Source organism: Stegostoma tigrinum, chromosome 45, assembly GCF_030684315.1.
Source record: "Stegostoma tigrinum isolate sSteTig4 chromosome 45, sSteTig4.hap1, whole genome shotgun sequence".
Lineage (NCBI taxonomy): Eukaryota > Metazoa > Chordata > Chondrichthyes > Orectolobiformes > Stegostomatidae > Stegostoma > Stegostoma tigrinum.
Genome location: NC_081398.1, coordinates 13,321,919 through 13,343,665, shown reverse-complemented (window position 1 = coordinate 13,343,665; position 21,747 = coordinate 13,321,919). Strand labels below are relative to the sequence as shown.

Sequence of the window (21,747 nt, the reverse complement as noted above, 5' to 3'; positions counted from 1 at the left end):
GCATCTTAATCTCCTGGTTGAACCTGCTGTTAGAGACTTTGCCAAAAGCCTTATTAAAATCCATGTAGGCAACGTCCATTGCTCTACCCTCACGATCACCTTTGTCACATCCTTGAAAAATTCAGTCAAGTTCGTAAGACATGATCTGCCCTGCATAAAGCCATGTTGACTGCCCTAATTAGACCATGCTTAATGGAGTTTAGAAGGATGGGGTGATCTGATTGGAATTTACAGGATATGGAGAAGTCCGGACAAAGTGGAGGCGGAGAATTTGTTTTCATCAGTAGGAGAAACATGGACTTGTGGCTGCAGCCTTAGAGTGAAAGCATGACCGTTTAGAACCAAGATGAGGAGGGATTTCATCAGCGGGAGGGTGGTGACTGTGGAACTCATTGCTGTGGAGAGCTGTGAAGGCTAAGTCATTGAATATGTTTTAAGACGCAGAGATATATTTGATTGGTAAGGAGATTGAGGATTATGGCGAGAACACGGGAGAATGTTTCTTCTGCCCCAATCACCCAAGATTGAATGGTGAAGAAAACTGGATGGGCTGAATGGCCTAATTCTCCTGTATCCAATGGTCTTATTATTATTTAGCCTGTTCTTCTAATCAAACTTTTCAGCGAAGTTATTAGACACTCCTGGAGTAGGTGGGACTTGATCCCAAGTCCCTTGGTCCAGGGATAGGGACACCACCACTGTGCACTAAGAGGGCTGCATCTCCTGGTCTTATTATGTCACCAAGCTTTATTGTGCTGGTATAGCAGTGTTCTGCAAGCTGCTTTATACACTTGGGAGATTTTTAATTGCTTGGTACATTTTGCTCAGATGGCTAATGTCCCTTTTCTATTAGTCTGAGTCCCTCTTGTGAAATTAACTGAAATGGGTTTAACCTCTTGAGCAGTGCTGCTGTTGGTTTAATGGAAGCTTGGGAATTGAGCCAAATATTGGAGGAGAAACAGGTTGATAACTATTCAATAGCTGGCACTATCCACTGTTACAGCCTTGGTGCTTCCCACCTCCTTGATCCATGCTAGACCATTCATATCCATTTCTGTTTTGTTGTTCAAGTCACGTTGACTGCTTGTTGTTTTGTGGGAGGGCAGAAGTCCTGGAAATGGAAAAAAATTGTATTAGATAAAATCTGAAGGACGCAATATGTCAGAAGCTTTTGGCTTCTAAAAGACAAGTCAATATTTTGTAGGCAGACGCCTTTTTGGAAATTGAGGGATGGGCAGTACAAAGAATCTGCCCAAAACATGGTTAAAAATTGGAAATAAAACTCAATGTATAGACAACAGACCAGTTGAGCCAACAATGTCAATCATCAAATTGCGCGTGACATTTAAGGATGTTCATGTGCAACACTGAAGAAAGGGCTGTGATCCTGATCCCTTGTGCCTGAGATCTCCAATAACTGGATGAATGGATGGACGAAATTTGAGTTTTTGGCCTCAAAGGTTTACAAAAAGGTGATCTGATGGAAGACCATTGAGCGAGCAGGCAAAGTAAATCTGGAAAGTTGCCCCGAACTAAACAGTAAGGGCAATGTTGGTAATCCTAGTATTAGACAGGGAGGCAAGAGCATGGCACAAAGCCAGGGAAGTCTGAGTTAAACTGTGTTTATTTCAATGCTAGAGGCCTGACACACAATGCAACTGAATTTGGGGCATGGATGGATACATGGGACTGGGATATTACCGCTATTAGAGAAACATGACTAAATGAGGGACAGGACTGGCAGCTCAGTGTTCTGGGGTGCAGATACTATAGCAAGGATAGAAAGGGAGGCAAGCGAGGAGAGAGAGTTGAGTTTTTAATTAGGGAGAACATCGCAGCAGTATTGAGAGTAGACATTCTTGAGGGTGCATTTGCTGAATCTATATGAAAAGAACTGAGAAATAAAAAAGTGGGAGATCACTTTGATAGCGTTGTACTATAGTTCCCCCAGTAGTCTGCAGGCGATTGAGGAACGGATATGTGAGGGGACCGCAGACAGCTGCAAGAATAATAGGGTGGTAATAGTAGGTGATTTTAACTTTCCTAACATCAACTGGGACTGCCATAAGTGTTAAGGGCTCAGATGGAGTGAATATTGTTAAGTGTGCCCAGGAAGAATTTGTCATGCAGTATGTAAAGAGCTCCCCTAAAGAAGGGTCAGAACTTGACCTCCTCTTGGGAAACAAGGCAGGGCAAGTGAAGGAAATGTCAGAGGGGGAGCACATTTCAACCAGTGACTATAATTCCATTAGTTTTAAAATAGCTATGGAAAAAGATAGGCCTGGTCCCTAGAATATAGTGAGTTTGTAAGTAAGTTTGCGGATGACACCAAGATCTCTGGTACAGTGGACAGGTGAAGAAAATTATCTGGGAATAGTAAGATCTTGATCAACTGGACCAGTGGACTGAGGAATGGCTGATGGGGTTTAATTTAGGTAAATGCAAGGTTTTTTGCATTTGGAGCAGCAAATCAGGGCAGGACTTAAAAAATCAATGGTAGGGCCTTGGGGAATGTTGAGATCTAGGTGTGCAGGTTCATAGCTCCTTGAAAATGGAGCCACAGGTAGACAGGGTGATAAGAAAGCTTTTGGCAATCTTGCCTTCATCAGTCAGAGCATTAAATATACATATTAGGATGTCTTGTTGCAGCTGTACAGGATGTTAAGGCCAATTTTGGAGTACTACTGTAGAAAGGATGTTACTAAACTAGGAACTGTGCTGAAAAGATTTATTACCTGCACAAATGAACAAGCAAGAAGTTCATTACAGCCAGTACCATCAAGTTGTTAAAACCTGCTCACAGCCACATATGAACATGTAGCAGATTTCCAGGTGGCTTTGTGGTTGTGAAAATTCCTCAGATCTTTAAAACACAGCTCTGGTGGATAACACAACACTGTAGGGTTTTGGTGACTTTTTTAATTGGCTTACTGACATTTGCAAGCTGTAAGTACCTTGTGACACTTTGTTTTAAAATGATGATTTGATCTTGGAATAAATGTTGCACCAGCTTAAAATGGTGAGCTGCCCTTAACTGAGACCCACTATCCTCTTTCCTGGGTCTAATATATCTCGAAGACAGGTCACAGTGATGGTTTCAATTCTGTGCATTGTATTAATGCTGTCATCAGAGAGTTTGCCAAAATCTCCTGCACATGATCAGTTCTTCTTCCAGAGAAGGTACAGAAGCGGTTTACCAGGATGATGCCTGGTATAGAGAGTATGAGCTATACGGAAAGGCTAGAAAAACTTGAGTTGTTTTCTCTGGAGCGGTGGAGGCTGAAGGGAGAAGTGATAAAAGTCTATAAAATTATGAGATGTCTAGATAGGGTTGACGGTCAGAATCTTTTTCTCCCCCAGAGATGAAATGTTAAATACTATGGGCCACGTATTTAAGGTGAGAGAGGGATAGTTCAAAGGAAATGTGAGAGTTAAGTTTCTTTTACAAAGGGTGTTAGGAGTCTGGGATGCTCTGCTGGGGTGGTGGTGGTGAAAGCAGATACGATAGGGGTATTTAAGGGACTTTTAGATAAGTGCATGAATATGTAAGGAATGGAGGGAAATAGACCCAGGAGCAGGCAGGAGGGATTAGTTTAATTTGCTGTCATGTTCGGCACAACATTGTGGGCTGAAGGGCCTGTGCTGTACATTTCTGTGATCTGTGTTCTATATCACTGAGACCTTCCCCACAAGAAAACAGGCATTTTGATAGAAAACAGCTTGCAGAGTTCTTGTAATCTGGTATTTTGAGATTCCAAATCTGACATGACACTAGATCATTGGACTTTAATTCCATAACCTGGTTTAGTACACCCTCAGGCTAGACCTTTTGGGCCCTTCCATAGTGGAGAAATGCACTTTTTTTTTGTTTGTTCATAGGTTAAGACCGTTGCTGGCTGGGCCAGCATTTATTGCCCAGAGGGCAGTTAGGAGTCAAGTACATTGCTGTGGGTCTGGAGTCACATGTAGGCCAGACCAGGTAAGGACAGAACTTCCTTCCCTAAAGGATTTTAATGAGCCGGATGGGTTCTTCCCGATATTGTCAGGAAAATAAATTCCGGGTATTTATTGCATTCACATTCCACCATCTGCTGTGGCAGGATTTAAACCCGGGTCCCCAGAATGTTATCCGGGTCCCTGGATTAACAGTCCAGTGATAATATCACTAGGCTATCACCTCCCATCATGCATTGCACTGGACTGCAGAGCTGGGAACGATGGCTGCCGGTTTTGAGCTTTAGTACAGATGGGAATGTGTCTTTAAGGTGATAATTTCAGTGGACTCCAGAGGAGGTGCTGCACTGTTAGAGGTACTTTTTTCAGATGAACAATGAACTGACACCCTGGCTGCCCGTTGTGTGGTTGTGACTTGCTGGACTGTTGGTAGAAGGGCACTCATTTCTGCTTGTGTTTTGGCCAATCACTAAAAATAGCCTATCTTTTTCATTTGGTCTATGCGGAACCTTGCTGTAATGGATGAACTGCATACAACACAACCATAGTTGTAAACTGCTTGGGGATGTGCAATTAGCTTTCTAATAATTTTATTTTTCAGTCCTCCTCTCTTTGGTGTACACTTTCTTTTCTTCCTCACTTTGCACTCACATTCTTAGTCACCTCCCACTTTTTGTTCACTTTCCCTGCCCCTATTTCCTCAGATTTGGGACCAGTCAGTACCATGTTAACAAAGCTTAGTTGTTTTTCTGGTTGTTCTGTGTCTTGTTTATTGTACAATCTGTGTTGGCTGAAGGTGTGAATCTGCTGGTGGGCACAGAGAATGGGCTGATGCTGCTTGATCGTAGTGGGCAGGGCAAAGTCTACAGCCTCATCAGTCGCCGACGTTTCCAGCAGATGGATGTTTTGGAAGGACTGAACCTCCTCATCACTATATCAGGTGCGTAACATTTAGATGCTGATTTTGAAGTCACTACATAGAACAGGAACATGCAATGAGAAAGCTTCCAATGTAAAAGGAGTTAGGACTTCAGAAAACGGGGAAATCTGAGTACTGAGGAATGTTATTTTATCCTTAACCTGTTGCACAGCCCTTTCCACCAAGCTTAAGTGGGCAGAAATTGAGAACAGGAATATTTTCCAGATGCCCTTGTTTTCCCACCGTTATCCTGATCCTGGGGCCAGTTGCAGCACCATCAGCAAGTAAAGTCAGAAACATTTGTTCCCATGATATGCCACACCTTGATTGTGTGAGCAGCATAATTCACTGCCTGTAGCTCATGATGGTATGAAACAATAAGGTCCTCTGAGTTGGTCTGAAGAAGTCCCCTTCCCTCAAAGGAATTCATTTAATAAATATAGAATTAAAATTTTGTCTGATGGTGACCATGAGGTCATTGTTGTTAAAATCCTGTGGTTCACTAATTTCCTTTTCAGGAGAGGAAATCTGCGGCCCTTGCTCATTGTGGTCTACACTTGATTCCTGGCCCACAGCAATGCAATTGGTTCTTAAGTGAAATGGCAGAGTAAGCCATTCAGTTCCAGGGCAGTTAAGCACTGGTGATGGCTTTGTCAGTGATGTCCGCATTGCCTGAAAAAAATGAAGGCAATAAAACCTCCCAAAAGAAGTAAAGATGAAAAAGAACCCCCAACATTACCATACACACATGCTTGCTTCCAATTCCCTCTATGTCTCCCAAGGGGAGAAAAGGAATGATAGCTCTTCATTACCATGAAGAGAAATTGCTAATTTCTGGTTGTTAAAGTTGTTGAATTCTGTTTCAAATGTTGTATCCCCACCTGCTCAGGTAAACGGAACAAACTGCGTGTATATTACTTGTCCTGGCTGCGAAATAAGATTTTACATAATGATCCAGAGGTGGAGAAGAAGCAGGGCTGGACCACAGTGGGAGATATGGAGGGCTGTGTGCACTACAAAGTGGGTAAGTAAAGAGCTAAGCATCACTGAGTTGACTAATTCCTGACACATGTTGGACTTACAATCACATGCACCAAGTGAGTGTGAGCCAGCAAATGTAGCCCTGTAAGTTGGATAGTTCTAAAGGGTTTGGTACTTCTTGTACAATGAAAGTCTCTTCTGAAAAGAGCTTAGTTCAGTGGGCAGTCAGCGTTGCAGTAGATGGTGCTCCCTGCTACACTGAAAGGTCTATATTTGCAATAACCCACGTTTAGGATCGAGAAATGGAGAGTCCTTGTTGACCACATTGATTATTAGTTCAATGCTTGGGCAAGACGTTGATAGGAGTGACTGAAAAACTAGCTATCTAGAAGACTTTAGTCACTGCCAAGGCTCATCTATCAAATGGGATCGTGGGTGCAAATGCGTTCGATTTCAAAACATACTTCAGTGTTGGAGAGTATTTAATGTATTCACGGCATGAGCGTGATGACTTAACTGATTGTCCCTACCTCTGGATTATGCCGTAAAGATTCGAGGCATTTTGTCCCAGCTTGCTATGAAGAAATCCCACATAATTGGGAGCCATGTGCTGAGTTATCAGCATAGAGCTGAACTACACTAATCCCATTTACCTGCACTTGGTTGGTAGCCTGCTATGTCCTGGCATTTTAAGAACTCATCCAGGTGCTTTTTAAATGCTGAGAGTACCTGCCTCAACCACCCTCTCAGGCAGCATGTTCCATATTTCTAGCCTCTTGGGGTGGAAAAAAAAGTTCCTGAGATCTCCGGTTAAACATTTACTTTCATTTTACACCCACAAGTGCACAGTTTCTAGCAGGGTGCCAATGGAGAGGAATCACGGCTGTTCCTGTCTTTGGTCTCAGTTGTAGTATCAAGGGAGAAGCTTTAGCTACTCCCCTTTAACATTGGCCATTTACAGTGATCAGCTGCAGCCAAGGTGAGCAACTTGTTTGTAGATTATTTTTATTACACTTTGCCCCTGTTTCAGCTGCTCGGTGTATTAACTTACTGTGGATGCTAGAAATCAAAGTCGAAACGAAAAATGCTGTGAAGGCCAGGCAGCATCAGTGGAGAAGAAACAGAATTTATCTTTTAAGCCGTTGACTTTTCATCAAAACCTTTCTCTCTCAGCTCTGCAACCTGAAAGGTTAACTGTATTCCTTTTACCACTGGTTTTGTACTTCAGTGCATTGACGTATTGAGATACAGAAGGTCATGAAGTATTGTTGCTTAATTTTTACCATTATTGTAAGTGCTGTGCTGTGATTGAGTGGAGTAATCGGAGTTCATCCCGTTTCCTTCCTACCCCAAACTCAAAAGACTGGGCTGTTGCAGAAAGCTGGCTACACCATCCCTAGTCACAGGATCAGGTTTATCATCTATGATCTTGAACTTCATGTGAGATGTAACCTTTCCATTGCTATTTATTCTACAGTGAAGTACGAGAGGATCAAGTTCCTGGTTATTGCTCTGAAGAACTCTGTTGAGGTCTATGCCTGGGCTCCAAAGCCTTACCACAAGTTCATGGCTTTCAAGGTCAGGTTTCATTTCATAGCTCCTTTCCATATTAACCTTCACCTTAGTAGTCGATGAAAGAGAAAGCCTGTTAATATTGCAGATAGAAAGGGTGTGTATTTGACAAAAGTAGCCCAGCAAGGCTGCAGATGAGAATCATTTCTGTTGGAGTTTACAAGCATTAGGAGATATTTCAGTACTTGGTGAATTTTAAAAGCTGCTAATGCAATGGGGGATATCCGAATAGACTTGCAACAAAGAAATGATGGACAGTTGCATGAAATAAGGTGAATGATAATGAGGCCCTGTTGGTTAGTGGTAATACAGCCCTGCAAGCTGGTGCCAATGGCGGTTACCCATGAGGTGTGGTTATAACTGGAGCAATATTGTTGGAAGCATGATATAAACAGTTTAGGTGAAATGGTACAATTTTAAATTTGACAGTGAAAAGAGGGGTCTTGGGTGTGTTTGTACTCGCATACCTGAATGTGCAGGTCAAGTTAATTGAGCAATTGATAATCATAATAGGTTCTGAGCTTTGTAAGTTACTGAAGCCAGGCAGTTAGGCTAAAGTTTGAGAACACTACTCTGGCCATACCTAGAATCTTGTGTGCTCTTCATATGAAATTGTAGGAAGATCCTGAAGGTCTTGGAAATAAAAGAGATCCATTATAGTGGTTCCAGGGATGACCGATAATGGTTGGGACCTGAAAGATGAAAGACACGGGAAAGAAGCAAGCCATGGTCCTCTGTCTCCTCCTTTGTCTTGCTGGATAGGTCAGATAAACAGTAGCTCTTCAGAGAAGATTGAGGTGATTTGGTGGAGATGTTTAATTTTACAAAATGGTTGGGGAGGTATTGGTCTGGTGGTATTATCACTGGACTGTTAATCCAGAGATCCAGGTAGTGTCCTGTGGATCTGGGTTCGAAAACCACCATAGCAGCTCGTGGAATTTGAAATATCTGGAATTGAGAGTCTAATGATGACCATGAATCCATTGCTGATTGTCAGAAAAACTCCTCTGGTTCACTAATGCCCTTTCAGGGAATGCTTATCTGGTCTGGCCTACGTGTGACTCCGGACCCACAGCAATGTAGCTGACTCATAACTGCCCTCTGGGCAATGAGGGATGGGCAATAAATGTTGGCCTGGCCAGGGACGCCCTCATCCCATGAATGAATAAATAAAAAAGTCAGAAAACTGAGTGTGCAAGTGTTTCCAGTGACTGGAAGGGTCAGTAGCCAGAGCACAATAGGCAAAAGGGCCAGAGATGATGTGAAAGTGATGGTCTTTGAGCAGTGAGTGTTCTGATTGCAAAGTAGAGAGAAGATAAAAATGGAGAAGCGCTTGAAAATGAATTGCAGGGCTATAAGTAAAGAGTCAGGTGGTGGGTTAGACGTAAAAATCTGGATTGTACTTCAAGTGAGCCCGTTCTAAATTGGACCAAAGGTCCCCTCCCTCTGCTGTACGACTGTATTGTTCCATTAAAGTGGACAAATGATGGTCAGGCATCTGCTTCATAATTGACTCTGTTTTCAAACTTAAAACATTAATCATACGACCTATGCCTGTTCCCTTGGTGAGTGTGATTAGATTATAAAGAGAGGGAAAAGCTTCATTTACGTGCCTGTCACAGGCTGAAGGTGGTCTGATTACTTTTTCCTGAAAAGTACTTTTGAATTTTAATACGGGAAAGGTAACTGGTAATTGAAATGTCCTACAGGCTTCAAAATGACCGGATCAATTTTTAAAAAAAAATCTCTTTGAATGTTTGAGGAAGACATTTGAAATAAAACAATGCGTCATTCTGGACTGAGCCTCTGTTTAAAATAGTGTCCTTGATAAAATCAGTGTTTTTGGTCAGCATCATTAGAAAGCACTAATTGTGGAAAAGTTTGCTGGAGAGAGAATTTCACTTGTTCCCATTTCTTTTTCCAGTCGTTTTCGGATCTGCCTCACAAACCAACACTGGTTGACTTGACTGTGGAAGAAGGTCAGAGGTTGAAGGTTATATATGGATCCATTACAGGCTTTCATGCAGTTGACGTGGATTCTGGAAACACCTATGATATTTATATCCCAGTACATGTGAGTTGTAAGGAGTTGGTGCTTTTTCCTTCATGTTGAAACCACCACCTAGAAATATTCCTTTCTATAGATAATATAATGACTTCTGTGGAACCTGTTGCGAGGGTTTCTCCACTGTGGGCTGAAAACAGAAAAGTTCAGGACACAGATTTGGTCATTGTGGCTGTCTGCCTCTGTAAGAGGGGCTTACACTTTTACATAGAGATGATGGTAGGAGTCAAATTCTGAATCTACTTTTCGCACATAGTGCAGTAACTTGCAATTCAATCCTTGAAAAGCCAGGCAATAATTGGAATTTTAAAACTGCAACAGATATTTGTCGAGTAAGAATGTTGAGGGATATGGGTCAAAGGTGGGTAAATGGAATTGAGATAGCAGTTGGCTTGGCGCTAATGCCAGAGATTGGTTGAATGATCAAACTGCAGTCCCCTTGTACCCCTGAATCTTCTGATTTCTTTCTCCCTGTAGATTCAGACCCACGTCGTGCCTCATGCCATTGTGATTCTACCCAACACGGCAGGAATGGAAATGCTTTTGTGCTATGAAGATGAGGGAGTTTATGTGAACACTTATGGCCGGATCACCAAGGATGTGGTGTTGCAATGGGGTGAGATGCCGACCTCTGTTGGTAAGTTGCCCATGCAAAGATCTCTCCGTGGAGATTTCTTAGTTTTTTCCAAATTCTCTGTTTATTTCCTGAGGGAAGTCAGGCTGTAGCTGCTGAGTGTGGTCATTGCTGGCCATGTCAGGCATGGAGCCAATACCTTTGATCCCAGCCCCATTCCCAGTGGGCAGGCCAAGTGAAAGCCCTTTAGACAGAAGTTACTGAATGTGAGGAGCCTTTGAAGCCCTCTCCAGCTAGAGGCAGTTTCATCCACAACACTTTTGTGTTACTTGATGTTTCTATCTATATCAGTAGCTTTATAACATTCAGTATGGTGCAATAAAGATTGACCCTTTTTACAATAGTCAGACTACTGTAAACATGAGCTAACATGCTCCTGCTGATGTCGCTATATCATTAACTGGCCCACGCGAGAGAGTCCAGGCACATGGGATTACAGGCCATTCAAGTATTGCTGATGTGATTACATAATTACTCAGAGTTCTTCCTTGAATTCTGACTGATGTTCTCTCCACAGCAAGCATCAGCACGATGTTATTTGGTCCTTGTCACGGCTTCTGGGTCTCTAAGCATTTATAGAGTAATACTTGGCCTCCCTCGACTATTAATACACATATGTAGCCATAAGACCTGAGAAGCTAGGAGCTTCTGACCCAGAGGAGTTGCACCACAAGGCTTACTCCCTTTCTGTGTAATCTTTTCCAGCCCTCCAGCCCTCCTATACATCTGTGCTGCTCTAACCCTGGCCTTGTGCATCCCTGATTTTATCATCGCCACCATTGGTGACCAAGGCTTCAGTTGCTTGTGCCCTGTTCCCCCTCAAGGGAACATGATAGTGGTCATATCATCGGACTGGAAATCCAGTGACAAACTAATCTTTGAGGATAAGGATATAAAACACACCGTGGCATCTGGTGCAATTGAAGTTCAACAAGTGAATCTGCAATTTAAAGATACTTTCAGTGGTGGTGATCATGAAACTATCATTGCTGTTAAAACCCATCTGGTTCACTAATGTCCTTTAGGAAAGGAAGTTTGTCATCCTTGCCCAGTCTGGCCTACTGCAGACTCACTGCAATGTACTTAACTCTTAACTATCCTCTGAAACAGGCTTGCAACTCTACTAATCTCATGATATGGCTCAGTATCACACTTTGTTTTGTGAAGTACAGTGGGATGGTTCATTCAGTTACTCTGTAAATATTAGTTATTGTTGAATAGTGAGAGGAGAGCTGATATATGCATGCAACTGTGAGCAACCCTCCCAAAGTCCAGTGACACTCTCGAGCTGATTTCCCTTGTGATTCCCCTTGTAACTCTGCATTGTATGTTTACTCAGCATACATCTGCTCGAACCAGATCATGGGTTGGGGTGAGAAGGCAATTGAAATTCGCTCTGTCGAAACGGGTCACCTCGATGGCGTTTTCATGCATAAAAGAGCTCAGCGGCTAAAGTTCCTCTGCGAGCGAAATGATAAGGTATTGTCCATACTGTGGAATGCGAAGTCTCTCATGGCTCTCTTGGTGAGGGTCAAAAGTAACTGAGTCTCTCAAAGCTGGGAACTCTTCTGTTTCAACCCCAAGTGCACATTAGCACTGGCTGAGGGGGCAAAACAGCCACTGATCAATTAAGGATCAATTAAGGAACTTGTTGCAGTTTGAAGGGAGATGTCAGGAGCTCTCTGACCCCTCATCCGACCTTTTGATTGACACTTCAGAGAGAACCTAGAGTTTTTGACTCAGTATGTCTAAAAGTTGGGTTGGGACATGAGCTAAGAAAGAAGGGTGCTGTGTAGAGATGGGGCAAGATCACAACCGGAGACTAAAATACAACTGCGTCGATGATAAATCCAGCTGTGATTTCAGGAGAAACCGCTTCAGCATAGACAGGAGTGGCAGTGTAAAAATCAGTAGCACAGGGAGTGGTTGAGAGTTCAACAGCATCGAGGGGAAGCTGGGTAAACAGGTGAGGAAGAAGGCAGTGGAAGTTTCTGCTGATGGGGTGAGATGCAAGAAGTGGGTGGGAGGAGATTCACATGAAACCGAAACGCCAGCATGGTGCAGATGGGCTGAATGGCCCATTTATTTTCTGTTGGCCTAAGGCAGAGGTGGGAGGTAGATTCTGATTAGTTTTTGGGGAAGTAGTTTTTAGATGGAAATCATGAGGGGCATGGATGGGATGAGAAGCAGGTCTTTAGCCTCAGGGTAGGGGAATCCAAAACTAGAGCGTATAGGTTTAAGGTGAGAGGGGAAAGAGTGTGGTGTGTGTGCATTGAACTGCGAGAGGAAGGGGTGGAAGTGCACATTTAAACGGCAACTGGAAAGCTACATTAAAACCAAGGGATATGGGCCAAATCCTGGCAAATGGGACTAGATTAATTTAGGATATCTGACCAACGTGGATGAGTTGGACTAAAGGGTCTCTTTCTGTGCTGTACAATTCTTATCACTTTGTGGAGTTTAAAACACAAGCAGGTCAGCCACAATCTTATTGGATGATGCAGCCTGCTTATGGGGCCATGTAGCCTACTTCTCCTAATTAATTTGTTTTTGTTAGGTGAGGTTTATTTGATCATTGACACTGGAATAGAAGTGAGGATTTTCATAGAATCCCTACAGTGTGGGAGCAGGCCATTCAGCCCATTGGGTCCATACCGACCCTCCAAAGAGCATCCCATGCAGACCCATCCTGTAATCCTGCATTCTTCTCATGGTTAGCCATGACAAGACAATTTATCATGGTCAGTCCACCTAACCTGCATATCTTTGGACTGTGGGAGAAAACCAGAGCACCCGGAGAAAACCCACACAGATGCAGGGAGAACATGCAATCTCCACAGAGTCACCTGAAGGTGGAGTTGAACCCAGGTCCCTGGTGTTGTGAGGCAGATGTGCTAACCATTGAGTCATGGTGCCGCCACAAGATGTGGCCGCTACAATTAAACTGCAGTGTGGTGGATTGGCTTTTCTAGTGTCCAGAGATGAGCAGGCTGGGTGGATTAGCCATAAGGAAATGCAGGGTTCCAGGGATAGGGTGGGGGGGTGGGTGTGGGTGAGATATTCTTCTGAAGGTCTTTTGGACTCTGCTAGCTGAATGGCCTGCTTCGACACTGTAGAGATTCTATGATTCTATGATCAGCTTCTTGTTTGTTGAACCGTCTGACATCTACCCTTTATTTCCCTCCAGGTGTTTTTTGCTTCTGTCCGTTCAGGTGGAAGCAGTCAAGTTTACTTCATGACGTTAAATAGGAACACAATCATGAACTGGTAAAAGGGACAACATGTTGGACTACTGAAGTGTTGGATACTGTAAATAAGGAGAACGACGCGTTTTGTAGATCAGAGCTTTAAAACAAGAGTTGAAAGGTCTCGGGAAGGTTTCTGTGGAACTTGCAGTGGATTCTCGTGCCTCAAAAGATGTTGTTGAAGCTGTTTCTTCACAATTGTTGTTTTCCTTCCCCAGGCTGGAGAATGAACTCGACAGCTTGGCTGCAGTCACCCAGCATGCTTTTCCCTTTGGACACTGAGGCTGCTACTTGTTGGTGGCATGTCACATGGATGGAGTGTGCGCGTGGTTGAGGTCATTGGGGAGGGTTGGGGGGGGGTGTTTGGCAGGAGATGGGGTGAAGGATAATGATTGGAAATAAGCCACTGTTCCAGTCAGGAGAGTTGGAAGCACCCAATACCAGTGTGACCCAATCTGTGCCACCTCAGGCCTGTTGCTGACGGGTGCGAGTTGGGAAAGCCTGGTTTGAACCCAGCCTGGCAGTTCCGATGATTTCGGGGTATTTTATTTTGCTTATTTTAGAGTAGAACTAAAATAGTTTTGCAAATTCCTTTCATGCATCCAAACATTTGCGCAAAGAAATCATGTCTAGTTGCATCTAACTAGGAAGTTGAAAGGTGTGGGCCAATCCATTGTTGATTTAGGGGACCATGCAAGCTGACAGAAGGATCGTACACGCCTCAGGTAAGGTGGTGAGGGGTGAATCAGAAGAGACACACCAGCATCACAGTACCATTTCTGTTAAAATGTCATGTCAAAATATCTCTTTGAGGTGTGTTTGTTTGGTGATTATGGGGCTCTACGTACAGTCTGGGCAAACCCCAGAGTCTGGATCTCCCCAGATGCTTCAAAATGTCTGGTAAAGTCTTGCCTACCCACATAAAGTTTGGCAGGTTGCTTGCTTGTCCATCTGACATGTAAATCTGTGATTTCTGTTTCTCTTTTGCCCCAGTGCTCTCGCTCTCTCTTGCCCCCGCTTGCTCCCCCCTCCCCTGCTTCCCCCCCCCCCCCCCCATTCACGTGCTGTGTTTCTGTCACCCCTTGCTCATGTGTTCACTCTCTTTTCTTGCCCCGCTTGCGTGCTCTCGCTGTCTGTCTCTCACTGTCTGTCTCTCACACACACATCCCCTGCTCATGTGCTCTCGCTCTCTCTCTCGGCCTGCCTGCCTCGCCATCTCCAACTGTCTGTCTCTCCCCTTCTCGGCTGATTTTGAAATTGGTTAGTATAAGTGAGGATGGCAGCATGTGAAAGGCATAAAATGGCTGTGACAGACCAAATGGTTCCTCACTGTTGCGCATCATTTAAACCTTGTGCTCAATGCTGTGATTTCCCAATCGCTATTCCACTTTCAGGGACCACGTTCCCTTCTCAAGAGTCATCCTCTCCAGCTTCCCAAGTGAGACACATGAATGATTTCTCTTAAGTGGGTCAGGGGGGTGGTACAGAAGCGTGACAAGAAATGAGGAGTGGGCCAGTGATTCCTGAAGATGGGAACAGCGTGTCCGGAATTAGCCTTTCAAGTGGTCTGATGTTGCCATGGAGACTCTGGGATATTTCCCTTTGCGTCTTGCTGGCTGCCTTCTGCAGAGCAGGATGTACTTGTTTAAAATGAAGCACCAGAACTTCCCCTGCAGGTGCTTAATAAAGTGACAGCTGATCTCTGTCTGCCGCACTGTCTGCAGAATTCCATTTGTGCTGTCCAACCCAATGTGGCTCACTGTGTCAAGTAAAGAATCATTCAGACTGAAGCCTTTCCTCATTCCTGCTCCTGTGTACCACAGTTTCCCTTTTGCTGTGTCCTTCCCCCAAAGCACTTGTCTTTGCATTATTTCTGTCTCTCCGATTGTGTTAGATCATGAGGGCCAGGTTTCTCCCGCTTTTCCTCCGTTCTTCAAGATGTCTTCTCACTTAAACCAGCAGTTCAACCTCCACCTCAGCCAGTGGGTCAGGGTCTCCCTGGAGTGAATAGTGTTTTTGCTTCTGCACTGACCCCAACGGCTGTTCCAATTAGGGTTTGTGGCTCGCGTGTGAGGCGTTGAACCTCGCTAGATTTCATGGTTGGGCTTAGAAGATCAGTGTTCGTGTGTGTTTGAGATGGGGCTGTTGTCATCCAAGCTGTATGACAACAGCAAGATGGCGCGGGGCCAAACTCTCATGGGCTTCGGAACAACCCACAATTGAGAACTGACTGCGGGCTGTGCAAGTGTTACCTCAGGGCAAGTGGCTGCACTTCATGTCCAGAGACATGAAATTCCCATTATGCTGTTTGACCCGGGACCATGATGGTAATGGTGAGGTGTTAGGGTTTCTGAATACAGCCAGATACATTGGACTGACTGATTAGTGCTACTGGTATAGGCTTGTTTTCATGTCAGCCCTGATCATTTGGTTGCTGCAATTTGTCTGGAGACTTACTTCGTTTTTTTCAGAAAATTTGGCTCAGAGACTAGGTCAGTGTCCCTGCAATGTCAGAGAGTGCTGCAATGCTCCTTGAACATGTTTTGGTTGTATCATTTGGTCTGCTCATATCTTTTGAATTTCTGTTCGATACCACTGCATTTGATGCTCTCATAGTTCTAGCACAGTAAAATTCAAGGAGCTGGGGGAGAGGAGAGAACTCTTCTTGGGGTGGGCTTGACTTTTCAGTCTGTGAACTGTCTGCATGCAAAGCTACAGCCTCTAGGACTCCTCATGTCTGTCCAGAAATCTCTGCCAGTTCAATGTGACCGAACAGAATTTTGTGTGATGGCATTCCATTGAAATGGGATGTGTGGAATTTGCAGTTTTTTTTCACATTGAGCTTGGTTTATGCAATGGTCTAGTTAGTCATGGGGTAAATTTACATTGCAGGGACTGTTGTGATGGCAATTGCCAGTGTCCTAAATGTAAATTAAATAGATTGCTACAAGCAGCAGGTAGTCTATTATTAATTCTACACCCACAACAAAATTTTGTAGAGCTGAGGATTTTCTAGACCTCTGCTATACCAAAAGCTGGGCAGCATGAATGGTAATTCAGGGAGCTGCAATTAAGTGTGTTTATTTTTAAATCAGTTGCAAATTTGGGTGAGATGATGAAAGGTAAGTGTTTTTATACCCTCATTCCTCCTTTCCCTGATACTGGTGAGGAGAGAGATTGTAGGCATGAGTATAATATGATAACTCGATTTGACAAAGGGTGGAGAAGTTGATTTCACACAGAGAGAAATGGGTCATACACTGACTAGAGACAAACATACTGCCTGTAAATGATTTTAAGAGTTACTCACTTGATCTCCTGTGGTGAGGTGTTTCGGGTTTCTGAGCTAATATAGTCTTGCAGTGAAGCTTCAAGAGGCCAAAGGAGTGAGCTTTGTTTGACCCATAATGTGTCATCGTAAGTCAGTTTCCATGTTAAGTTCCTCTGTTACACTCTGGCGGTCATGTACATGTCCATTATAATTCACCCTGTGTAAACTTTCTGTGCAAATTTGTCATGTTTCATTTACACCCTCCTGCCATAATACCTCCTTTGATGGAGTTGGAAGTTGCAACAACACAAGCCAACATTCAAATGTGTTCCGACTGAAGGCTGGCACCAGACTTCATCCAGATTGATTACTAGCTGTTTTGAGCATATGTCACCGTAAACTATAGTCCACTTCCAGTGGCTCTCATAGTTGAACAAACAGGGTTGAATAGGAAGGAAGACATCTCAATGAATCAAAAAGGTATTGCTTTCATTTGATTTTCCTTTGAAACTTGAGTTTCAAACAAAGATTGACGAGTTACCCTTACAATGCATTCCTTTGGTTGAGTGACAGGGGAGGGTGTCTAGATGTATCTTTTGTTCCTTTAATTCCTTTAATTGGCTTTAATTCAGAACACCCCCATGCCCATGCCCCATTCGGCATCTCCTCCTCCTCCTCATTACCCCCCCGGCCCGCGCGCGCACACACACAGAGAAAAATAAAATCTCTCTCCTGGGGAACAGTGGATGTGGAACGTGCCCTGAAGTGTTTGAAAGCAGCAGGCCGTTTGTACTGAGCAAAGGCGATTCTGCGAGGATGACGTCTGCATAGGTTTCCGCCCGACATACGTCACACTGTGATGTCAGAAATTGCCATCCCCTCTGTCTAATTTGGTATCAAAATCAGGGCCCATTCTCACTTTTTGAGAGACTGCACAGCTTTGACTCAGAGGATGTGTCTTAACAAAAATCCTTCCCTTTCCCCAACCCCTTTTACTCCTGTAAATAGCTTTAAATGTTCACCCTATACTATAGGGTCAAAGTGACGTGAACTAAGTTTTCTTCTTTTTGGCAGAAGAAAAGGCATTAAGACAATCGAGATGAGGGTGAGTGTTTGGGCACTCTGTGCACTCGCATGGAGGTTCCGTGTGCGTACAAGAACTCCAGGGTGGATTCAAGTGAGCATTCGTTGTCAGTGGAACTTCTAGTGTTGGGGGATTTGGCTAAGGAGGCGGCTGTTTCCCTGCAGTTGCTGCTGTAAAGGAGAAGCAGTTGGGAATAATTATTTTTAAAAGGTTATAGATTTATTTCCTTGTCCTGCACAGCAGGATGAAGGAGACTATTAAGTTGTGCACTGCTCAATCATGTTCCCAGTCATTTTAAAGAAAAAAATTGCACATCTGAGTGAACTCATGTCCTTAAGTATATACAAAACCTCAGGGTCACTGGTGTTTGCTGAGTTGTGCTCTTTTTTTCTTCATTTGTCTCAAGGCAGTCACATTGTCTGGGGTTACTTTCTCTGGTCCCATTCATTCTGCTTTTTGCTCCCATTGCCATCACGAGCCAGTGGTTTTGAACTGGATGTGCTTTATTCCAGTCATATCCTACGTATGTTGCCAACAGCTCCCAGGTTGGAGTGGCCTTCCCTGTCAGCTTTTCTTTCCTTTTGAAGTAGGGATAACTTCTGTGTGGTTAGCACCCCCAGCCAAGACCTAACCCTAATTCTTCCCTCTTTACCTGCCCTTGCTTTGCTGCTCTTCGCCCGGGAGCAAGGAGGAAGCTTGAGGTGGAACGATTACATTGCAAGGTTGCTTTTATTGCTCTTGTTGATCATGTAGAGAGAAGTATCTCTCACTGAGGATTTCTACTTACATTTGCTCCTTTGAATTTTGATGCTATCTTCGAAGATTCATCAACATATTGGGTATATACAGGAGTGTTGACATGCTCCATGGGAAACGTGCTAGTGCCATTAATCCTTCATCCCTTGAGAATGCGCGACCTGTATTGTCCTTGACCCAAACCCCCTAACCATTCCAACCATGTGATCCCTGGGTAGGCTTCTTCTCCAAAGCACATGAGAGAGTCAGTATCTACCTCCACCTTTTGCATGTGACCTGCCGCATGGGTAGAAGGCTCTGCAGGGCATGCATCAGACTTCTCAGCATTCTCAGAACCTATCAAACCAGAGTGAACACCAATCATCCTCAGTCCCAGGGACTACATAAACAGAAGTAGGCAAATGTCAGAGCATCCGAGGGTAACAGGGAAGGGTTAAAGTTCATCTGGGTGTCAGATTCCCTTTCTCTCTTGCTCTGAGTGCAAAAAGCTCAAAGATTGAGCAAGGCACTTTAAGTTATAAAATATCTAATTAAATTTGACATCAAACCAAGCACTCAATTCCGGTAAAACCTAATAGCTTTCCTTGCAACCAGCTTCTAGTGAGTAAAGACCTGAAGACAGATTGTTGTGGGATGGTGGTGAGGAATACCTTCCATCACTACCCTGAGCTGCTATTCCATGTGGTTCTCTGAATTGAATGGCTGCTTTGTGTGGCATCCTTTGAAGTTTACTTCTTTGGCCATGAGGTCAAATATGGGCCCTTTTAAACACTAAAGAATGTCTTATCGCTTTGTAAGCTGTGCATGTTTATCTCTGACTGTCATTCTTGTTTCTTATCAATTATTTGGGTTGTGTTCCCTCTCACACTCCAGGCAGACTTCCAATGTCATTAAACACTTATTTGTCCTAAAAGGGATGGATATTTAACAGAGACCATCATGTATGTACCTTGATTATGGTCAGGCTGACTGATCTCGATTTAGCCAGTGCGTTCTTTGGCCAGGTCATCAAGTAGATATGTGTTAAACGCAAATCAATTTGGACAAATCCAAAATCCTTCAGCGGGTACTGCTGTTTGTTGATTGTCCAGAGGCTGTTAGGCCAACACAGGGGCTATCAGGTTTGATTTCCTGCTGATTGTTCAGCTTGTGCTCTCCAGGAGTAGGTGAGGGGAACCAGGAGCTAAAGGCATTGGTTCCCTCACAAGGTGTAGCATCTTCAGGCAGGGAGAGAGGGAGAACCTCCCCAGACTATTTATGGGGAGTTGGGGGATGGTATTTCCCCTCCTCATCCTCTGAACAAACATAAAGCATCACTGGGAGAGATTGACAGTGCCTAGCTTGTGTTTGGATTGATTGAAGTAATTAAAGCAGGTACAAAGGGCTAAATGTGATGGAATGGCAAATATCTATCCTTCACTTGACTGCTTTCCCACTGAGGGTTTGACATGGAGTCCTGACGCACATGTTAGCCTGTAACGAGTACAGAGAGTGCAGCAACACCATGACCTCCCTAGTGTGCAATTAGTGTGCAATCAAACATTGTGGAGTCTTTGTTTCTCTTTTGTTCTAATTAATGTTCGCAAAAGATAAAGAACTGACAATCTTGTTTCCTTTCCAAACTGAGTTGAATGCTTTGATTTGAAAGCCAGCGCAGTGCAGGGGGTTGGACTGCGGCCTGTGGAGGGGTTGGTTGCATGCTGCAGAACCTTTTTGAGCTCCAATGTCACTGGCAAAACAGCTTCTTGTTTCTCAGATTCTTGGTGTCTTTGCAGTAAAAAGGTAAATAAATCTCAAACTGAACTGAACATTGCTGGTATCTGTACAGTACGTTGTACCTGGGAAAGACTGGTGCAGGGAGCTCTGGGCTTTGCTTTATGCTCCATGGGTGGTGAGGGGTTTTGGGGGTGATGGATCTCAATTGTTGACAGTGGCAGTCAACAAAGCTATCTGCTTTCTGGTCTGTTTGGAATGTTTTATGTGAACCAATTCTCAAAACATGGAAGGTTGATGCCTGTGGGTCTAGAAAATTATGTTGTCCAGCCAGCATATTGAAATGATTCCAAAGCCTTGCTTCAAGTAGCCTGTCCCAAAATTAGTGATGCATCAGCTGTTAAATATTGCTGCTGTAAAATCCTTTTGCAGGTTTGACCAGGCACTAGTTCTAATCATGGATTTGACATTTTACACTTGTTCCTTTTCCTCCTTGTATCTGACCTGCCACTCTGCCAACTTGTCCCGAAATTAAACAGATCGGTTTTGAAAGGGTTCAATTAACAGAGGCCAGTGCGTAATCTGTTGTGCTTAGTCAATTATTGTCACTCATGTCAAAGCTCCAAAGTGTGAAAAGGTGAGTGACAATTGGCATTTCAACATTTTATCCTAGTAACTGGACTAAAAGTGGAGTGATCCAAAATGCCAGAGAGTTCAAGTGAGCTACAAACTTTCAGACAATGTGTTTTCACTAGGGACTTTGATATGGTGGAAGAGAGTTTGAGATCATTGCATCTTGCAGGTGAAGAATTAGCCCTTTCCCAGTGATTGTAATCCTCAACAATTGAAATTGGCTGCTAATGTTTAGCCTGGCACTACGCTTAACTCATCAGACAGATTGACCAGGACGATGAGGTGATAATTACTCTCAATCTTTCCTTCCCTGCTGCCCCATATTGGCCACCCAGGAAACACAAAGTGGTATTGACTGTTTTGAGAGCCTCATACTGTTTGTGACAAATCACACCAGTAAAACGGAGTCGAAATGCCCAATAGGGATGTCATTGCCTCCAAACGAGAGCAACAAGTGACCCAGCCAGCTCAAGTACCAGTCTGCTTCCGGTTTTAACCCTTTTCAAATGTGGGTCAAGTACCTTTTTTCTAAAATAAAATGTATTACTTGCCTTGCGAGGGATTTTTAACTCTCTTTTTCTTTTGCTATCAGAGAATGAACACATTCCTTTGCAGTTTTGTTTTTTGAGTTTAGTTGCATCCATTCCTGGATGACTGCATGGTATTTGGGGGGAGAGTGGGCCACTTTGTACCAGGAGATGCCTGTTTCCTTGCCCCTACTGCCATTGGTACCATGCTGTAAATCTCTGGCTGGCACTTCTTCTGTTGGGAAATTAATACCTTTTTTCTTTCTGTGGCCATGTTACGCCCCCCACTTTCTGTGGCCCTTCTCAATGAAGGGACTAGTGACTGCTGGAGCCTTGTCTTCAAGCCCAAGAGAGTTAAGAATCCCTGTGTAAGTCATTCTGTGTCTTCAATAA

At 43.8% G+C, this 21,747-nt stretch overlaps 1 protein-coding gene across 4 annotated transcripts in view; it reads left to right on the top strand.

The window, feature by feature from the left end:
- LOC125448720 (misshapen-like kinase 1) overlaps nucleotides 1-21,747 on the top strand; it is a 256,094-nt gene that overhangs the window by 234,265 nt on the left and 82 nt on the right. For all 4 annotated transcript variants that reach the window (XM_048524198.2, XM_048524197.2, XM_048524196.2 and 1 more), the window contains 7 exons: nucleotides 4,751-4,894; nucleotides 5,763-5,897; nucleotides 7,332-7,432; nucleotides 9,351-9,500; nucleotides 9,969-10,128; nucleotides 11,465-11,604; nucleotides 13,313-21,747. The exon at nucleotides 13,313-21,747 is cut by the window's right edge and continues 82 nt beyond it. In XM_048524198.2, the coding sequence (XP_048380155.1) occupies nucleotides 4,751-4,894; nucleotides 5,763-5,897; nucleotides 7,332-7,432; nucleotides 9,351-9,500; nucleotides 9,969-10,128; nucleotides 11,465-11,604; nucleotides 13,313-13,396 (914 nt within the window). In that variant the 3' untranslated portion in view covers nucleotides 13,397-21,747. The remainder of the gene's footprint in view (nucleotides 1-4,750; nucleotides 4,895-5,762; nucleotides 5,898-7,331; nucleotides 7,433-9,350; nucleotides 9,501-9,968; nucleotides 10,129-11,464; nucleotides 11,605-13,312) is intronic.